The sequence below is a fragment of the Arachis stenosperma genome, chromosome 5, assembly GCF_014773155.1.
Source record: "Arachis stenosperma cultivar V10309 chromosome 5, arast.V10309.gnm1.PFL2, whole genome shotgun sequence".
Lineage (NCBI taxonomy): Eukaryota > Viridiplantae > Streptophyta > Magnoliopsida > Fabales > Fabaceae > Arachis > Arachis stenosperma.
The window spans coordinates 138,929,712-138,937,368 of record NC_080381.1 but is presented as its reverse complement, the minus strand read 5'-3'; the positions used below and the strand labels follow the sequence as shown (position 1 = coordinate 138,937,368).

At 30.3% G+C, this 7,657-nt stretch overlaps 1 protein-coding gene across 1 annotated transcript; it reads right to left on the bottom strand.

Annotated features, from left to right (window-relative positions):
* Positions 1 to 5,502: 5,502 nt before the first annotated feature.
* LOC130981528 (uncharacterized) lies at positions 5,503 to 7,227 on the bottom strand. Its single transcript, XM_057905114.1, has 2 exons — positions 6,548 to 7,227; positions 5,503 to 6,322 (listed from the first exon to the last, which is right to left on the bottom strand). Exons 1-2 carry the CDS (start codon positions 7,225 to 7,227, stop codon positions 5,503 to 5,505), a joined length of 1,500 nt encoding a protein of 499 aa, XP_057761097.1.
* Positions 7,228 to 7,657: the final 430 nt, after the last annotated feature.

Genomic DNA, 7,657 nt, shown 5'->3' with positions numbered 1-7,657 from the left:
ATTACAAAGCCCAATTAATATTAAATATTGAATCCATTCTAATTTTATTATTTAAAATTTAGTTGGATTTTTAATAGTCAAGTGAATAACTTGTTTTAGCATGAAATATCTGTTTAAGAATGGTTTAATTTGTTTAGTGCTAGATATCTAAAGCTTGTTTAATTATCCTTTAATCAATGTTGAATTAATAACTTTTAAACTAGAGATTACGAGCAAATATAATAAAAAAAAGAAGCCAAAAATTAAAACATTAATTAATATATTAAAAAAATAACTTAATTAAAAATATTTTTGGTGGCCGACCCTATTTACATCCCCATACAAAGGCCGAAACTCTGGGAGGCACTTAAGCCGACTAAAGACATAATATAAAAATTACTTAAACACTTAAATTTTAGAAGACATTTAAGTTAACTAAAAGCATAATATAAAAACTACTTAAACTTAATAATTTTTTTTTTTTACTTCATTTTCATTTAGTAAAACAGACCACTAGATGTTAATCACTAAGGATGATTTCTAGGGTCATAGTTGTCTTTATGCTCCTGAAGATCTGCTTCAGTGGCAAATCTTCTTCCACTCTTGCAAGCAGTGCATATATTAGTTTCGCTGTGATGAACACTAGACTGATGAATTTGAAGGCCATGATTATTGCCAAATTTTCTGTTGCATAAATTGCAATAGCCATTAAAATTTCTTCTTCCAGTCTCTTTGTTTAATTTTTCATTTTTTTCTTTTTTTTTTTCCTTCTCTCTTTTCTTGTCTTGTTTACTCTTTTTCTTATTAATCTTTTTTTTTATTTTCTTCGTTTTCATCTTCTTTTTCTTCTTCTTCCTCCTCTTCTTTATTTTTATCATTACTATATTTATATCTATTCAATCTCACAGTAGCCATTTTTTATTAATACAAATATAACAAGATATTAATAAATGATATATATTTTATGTGTGGTTATTAATTAGTAAGTGAGATTGAAACTTAAATCATAAACTTTGTATATATACTATCTCTGGATGATACGAAAGTGTGATCCTCATTTTACAACTAACATATAATTTATGAACTAGTAGGTAATAATTAACTATTTTGCATGAGTCTAACTTAATACCTAATGAAAAAATGATGATTTTATTATTATCTAACCCTTTTATAAATTCATTGAAACAACGTGAGTTTATTTGTAGTTAATAAACTTGAAAACTGAAGTGAATACGGGTAAAATAGCATGAATATAATTTTTGTAAATTATAATTTATATATAAAAATAAAAGAATTAATTATATATAATAAAAGAGCAACCAAAAATTTAACTAAGATAAAAAAGAGCAAAAAATGTTAAAATTACATATTCATCTATTAACTAATATATTTAATATATTTTTTATATGAATGATTAATTTAATAATTAATATTGGTATACAAATAATATAATTGAAGAAGCAAATAACTTTTTTTCAAATATCAAAATATTTGGAATGCTAACTTGCACATAATTGATGTAATTTAGCAATTCATCAATATAGTGTGTGAAAAATAGAACCAATTTACTAGCAAATAAACTAAGCTTAGTAAGTTTAAACTTGACCCATGTAATAATAAATTTTGCAACTGAACTTATGTAGTTATTCATGAGCCAATTTGGTTTACTTCTAACATTTTTTTTTCCGTGACTTCTTCCAACTTTATTTGTTAGTGTACAATCTACTTACACCAAAAAAAAAAAAAAAAAACACATTGCCTGGTATTTTTTCTATGTTCAGACCTTATTTGTCAGTTTTTTAATTTGAAAATATACTTGGATTTATAATCATTTTTCTGTTATAATAGAATTTAAATAATTTAGACATATGCAGATATACTTATTTAAATAGTTATCCTTTAATTAATTAGTGGTCAGATATTTGATTTTCGCTCCAAGCATAATAAATTTTAAATTTTCAATCCAACTCTCACATTTATTCAATTTTTAGAAATTAATCAATATATATTAGTTTATTTCTTAATTGATAATATAAAGTGTAATTTCTCATCTTATATATTTTAAGTAGTACAAAAAAATATGTAAAAAAATATTGTATAACAAAAAATCACACTTTATAATATTAAGAACAAAAACTTACCAGAATTATTTCGATTTATAGATATATTTTTTTCTTTAATATATATTATCCTTTAAATTTTACAGTTAAATGTATTCATAAATTTTATAGTATTTTTAAAATAAAAATAATAAATTATTTACATATCGATCTAAAAAAGCATATATCTTAATTCTTATATATTGATATATTATGAGAAGTTTCTTAACGACTTAACTTATATGCGCATCCTCAATTTTTTTAAAAACTACTTTGTTGAGATGGATTTTGAAACCAAAGAAATTGCTTCTTGCCATTCAATTTCTCCAAATTAAACATAAAATTATTAAAGAAAAATAATATTACAACAATAGAAGGCTAGTAGAAACAACAACTTGTTGATTGTGGAATTTTGTTTAATCTAAATAGAATTTTCTACTTTTAAAGATGATGTAAATTAAATTTGTTAAAATAGTTTTTTTTAATTTAATAACTGATTTTTAATGTATTAATTATATTTTTAATTTTTTATTGATAAATTCTAGTTAAAAAATAAACTTAATAGTTATAGTAGCTAAATTATTAATTACTCAGTAAAATTATAAAAAAATAATTTAATTATTTTATTTTCTATAATTTTATCAAATTTTTTATTTTTATATTTTTTTCTTTTCAATTGAATCGTTACACTGTTTTTAATTTTACAATTAAGTTCTTTTCACGTAAAAAATATTAAAATTAACAGAATATTTATCTAAAAACATATATGGTCAAAGATCTAATTTGATTTTTAATTATAAATATCTTCAATCACCAAAAAAAAATTACGAATATCTTTAATTTATAAAAAAATATTCAATTAATTTTAATATTTTTTATATTAAAAAAATTAATTAATGTAAAGACTTAATTTAAAAAAATTAATTAAAAATTTAATAAAACTAAACAGACTAATAAAATAATTAAAAGAAACAAAATCACAGGGTTGATTTTCTTCCCATAGCGCTAAAAATAAGCACCAGCAGGATGTACCATTATATTAAGTCAAAACAATACAAATAACATCATAGATTATGCATTCATGCTAATTAAGTTGCGTGTGTGAATATATATATTACAAATTGCATCATGAAGTTTAAATATGATAAAACAAATTAACCAACTAAAAAAACCATGGTTTCTAACTAGCAAGTAAATTATACAAATTTTATCATAAAATTTATAACCTAAACAATTTTGTTAGCACTACATAGGGGTGTCAAAAATCCCCAGGAGGCGGGGATCTCCGTGGGGACCGCCCCGAATGGGGCCCCGATGGCGGGAAATTTTCCCTGCGGGGACGGGGATGGGGGACAAAATTCCCCCGAAACAGGTGCGGAGACCCGAGCGGGGATCCCCGTCCCCGTCCCCATATTCCCCACATTCCCCGAATATATTAAATTACTTAAATATCATTAGTAATTTATTTTTTACTTTGGTTTTTTAGTCATTTCACCTTCCATATATATATCAAAAATTTGGAAACCCTAGCCCCTCTTTCCTCACACTAGTGCCGCTACCAGCTAGTCAGCTACCCAGTCACCCTGACCCTCCTCGCGAAGACGCGAACCCCCCTTCTGCGTTCTCTCCGTCCTCTTTGCACCCAACCAGCCACCTCCGAACACCTCCCTCGCGGCCTCACCACTGTCCGTTTCAGCCGGCCCACTCACCGCGTCATCACCGCACCTCGCCGTTCCCCTCTTTCTTCGCCAACGTTGCTGCTCCGTTGAGTCTGTTCAACTCCTGCACCGCCGCTGTTCAACTCCGTTGATTGTGAAAGATGGCATGAATGCAATCTATGGTTCTATTGAAAAAATCAGAGATAGTGTTTCTTTTTGGGTTGCAACACAGAAGAGGGAAGAAAAATTTGTAGAGACTTGTAGGCAATTGAATATTAATTATAGGAGAAAACTTGCACTTGATTGTAGAACTAGATGGAATTCAACTTATCTAATGCTTGCCTCTGCTTTGCCATATAGAGAAGTTTTTGAGCGTTTAAGACACCGTGAATCTCTGTATAAAGTTGTACCATCTGATGATGAGTGGGAAATGGCAAATGAACTTGTTGATAAATTAGAAGTCTTTTATAGTGTGACTGAATTATTCTCTGGCACTTTATATCCAACGACAAATTTGTACTTTCCCAAGGTGTGTGAAATGAGATTGACATTGAATGAGTGGTTGTGTAGTTCAAATGAGATAGTTCATAGAATGGCAACAAATATGATTAGTAAGTTTGAAAAGTATTGGGATCAAATTAATGAAGTCATGGCTGTGGGAGCTATCTTAGACCCTAGGTATAAGATGAAGTTATTGAAATTTTTTTCCCTAAAATATATGGATCTCAAAGTGAGAATCATCTGAGCAAGGTGAAGAAAATGATGGAAGAATTAGTATGTGAATATCAACTTAAGGCTAGGGTTAAAAGAAGAGCAACAAATGATGATAATTCAGCTTCTACTTTGGATGTTGGACATAATGAAGGATCTTCAAAGAGAAAATTTAACTCTATCTACTTGCAATTTGTGGAAGATACATCTGAAGACTGCGCCGCGAAAACTGAGTTGGATTTCTATTTGGAAGAGAGTGTTATGGTAGATAAAACAAATTTGGAAAAATTTGACATTTTGGGCTACTGGAAAAATATTGGAGTGAAATATCCAACTTTACAAAAGATTGCAAGAAATTTTCTAGCCATTCCTATTTCTACTGTTGCCTCAGAGTCTGCTTTTAGCACCGGTGGTCGAGTTATACATCCACATCGCAATAAATTGGATTGTGAACTTGTTGAGGTGTTAATTTGCACTCAGCACTGGATACACTCTTCAGGTAAAAGTACTAATAACTCAAATTTTATTTCGTATTAAATTTCAATTTCACGTTAAATTTAACTCTTGTAAATTTTTGGTTGATATAATATAGATAAATCAGGGTCGAAAATTCCAATTCCTTGGGACTATGTGATGGATATGGGGATTTAGGAGTTTAGGTAATTATTTTTTTATTATGTCAAATTCATATTAAATATATGATATTCTTGTTTATGATGTATGTTAACATATTCATATTTGTGTTGTATTTTAACAGAGAACATGGAGTTGTTTGTTGGAAGTTGAAGACTTTATTTTATGGCTTTTTTTAAGAATGGAAGTTGTATTTTAAAATTTCGTTTTATGGATTATGATTTCTTATTTTATATTTCTTGATTTGTAAGTTGTAATCTTGGATAAGACATGTATGTTTGTGTGTTGTAATAATGTTTGTCTTTTTTTTTATATTTTTTAAAATTTTTATTGTAATTTTCATATAAATATTCAACATAAAGAGATGGGGAATGGGGACCCGCGGGAAACACGGGGAACGCGGGGAATGGGGATGGGGGCAATTATCTCCCCACGGTGGGGATCGGGGCGGAGACGGGGACAAAATCTGAGGGCGGGGACGGGGAGCAGGGAGACATCCCCCGCCCCCGCCCCGCCCCATTGACATCCCTAGCACTACATCTATAGCGTGGAACAACGAAAATTGGTGGTGGCATGCCTTTTGCCGAGAAGCTTGGAACAAAGTGTTTACCAAAATCTTTATTCTCTAGATTGAACACTCCAGTGTCACACGAACCAAATGCAAGATTATGAAAGTAATCACCTACATAATCATCCGTATAATATATTGAATTTGGAATAAGAGTAGGACACCTTGAACTTGGCACCGAAACAGAATTGTTGTCTCCTAGGAACAAGATTTCACCATTCAATGTTTCCATACTCTTCTGTCCCCTTGATGACGGAAAATTTAGTTTAAACACTGTAAAATTCACACTCAACTGAGGGTTATCATATTTAGGTAACTCCTCCTCTAGAAACTTGCTTAGAGCAGGTTCAACATACTCTTCTACATTTTGGTTTTCAAGTTCATCCATAATCTTGTTTATCTCCTCCCTTAGTTGGTCATGTTCTTCTTGGGTTCTAGCTTCATATTCTGCTCGAGCTCTTTTCATCTCCTCTTCTATCACGTCATCCTTGCGAATTCTCTCTTCCATGGTAAGGTAGTCTCTTCGAACATGTAGCAACTCTCCCATGGAAGTTTCCACAAGATAAGCATTGCCAGAATAGTTGCACCACAAAAATTCTGAAAGTCTTTCATTTATGGTCTTGAACCGGAGATAACAAGGAGAGGAATTATTACCACCGGGTCTTTGCTTATACCTGTTAGAGAAGAAAAGTAAAAGAGAGCATTGGAGAAAATTATTTATTGTGTATTGAAATTGTATTTAACATCAAGATACAAAATATTTATAAAAATATTATCTGACTATATAAAAAATGCTAAGTTACTAACAAATAACTATATCATAAATACTTGTGAAAAAGTTAATATCTACTAAGTTGTAAATCCTTAAACATCTATATTCTAATAGTCTTTAATAATACCTTTTGCGATAAATTCTGACGATCCAGCTGTGAAAATCCACGGCGTATGCCATACCCTTGTAAAAGATAACATCCGCAAAGGATTGTATTTTTTTGGTGGGTTTTGGATGGCTCCAGAAATTGTTACCCGATTTGTAATGTGCCAATGTTTGAGTGCCGCCATAGATTGCAATCACTTCAAAATCATTGGGGAAATCATTCGGGTCTTTGGAAAGAACGGCTTTGTTGACACCATACTCGTCCATGTGCATCACTCCGTTATGATAATCGCACTGAATTGGCGGCAGTTTGATCATGGATTTTTCCGATTCGCTTGCAAACGGGTTTATGAGAACCAGTTGTATTTGCGCCGATTTGTTATCTACGAAGAACAACCATCCATGAGAAGATCCACAGCATCTTTTGTAAGGAAGGTTGAGTTGAATTTGATTGCAGAGAGTATCTTTGGCTATGTTGTACAAACCACGAATTTCTTGATGGCCTTCCATAGGAACCACCAGCAGAGGAAGTTGATGATTTGCGCGAAAAAGATGGTGTTTGTGCTTGTAAAATCTATGGGAGAAAGAGAGCCAAGGTTTGCACACTGCCCCGAATCGGACATAGTCATAGATATCATCAAACCTATCTGTGATCCTATTCAATATGTCATCACCAAGAAGTGTCCATTGAGATGAAGCCATAATCACAATAGAGAGGGAAGCTGGTTTTATTTCCACTTAAAGCCTCGGAGGATCAATCATATGTTTATATGTAGTTGAAAAGATTTTGAGGTCATATTATTATGTAAGTTTGATTTCAAAAAGATACATTTTTTTTTAAGTTTCGAATTGCTTTTAAGGATAGTAACGTAATCTTTTATGGGATCAACTTTTGAACAAAATAGATCTTCTCTAAAATTTTGTAGATGCGGATTACATTTATTTTTTCAAAGTTAATATAGAAAACTAGAAAATAAATTAAGTTCAAAATTTCATGAAAAAAGTGATATTACAATTTAAAAATATATTGTAAAATATTATATCTTAACTGAAATATGAATTAAAGATATCTTTGATTGAAAATCATGTTTATGAAGTAAAAAATTTATTTTAATTTTAAATTATGATTATT

Coding starts and splice junctions, on each gene's coding strand:
- LOC130981528 (XM_057905114.1), bottom strand. CDS start 7,227: ATGGCTTCATCTCAATGGACACTTCTTGGTGATGACATATTGAATAGG. Junction 6,323..6,547: donor GTCAGAATTTATCGCAAAAG/GTATTATTAAAG, acceptor CTTCTCTAACAG/GTATAAGCAAAGACCCGGTG.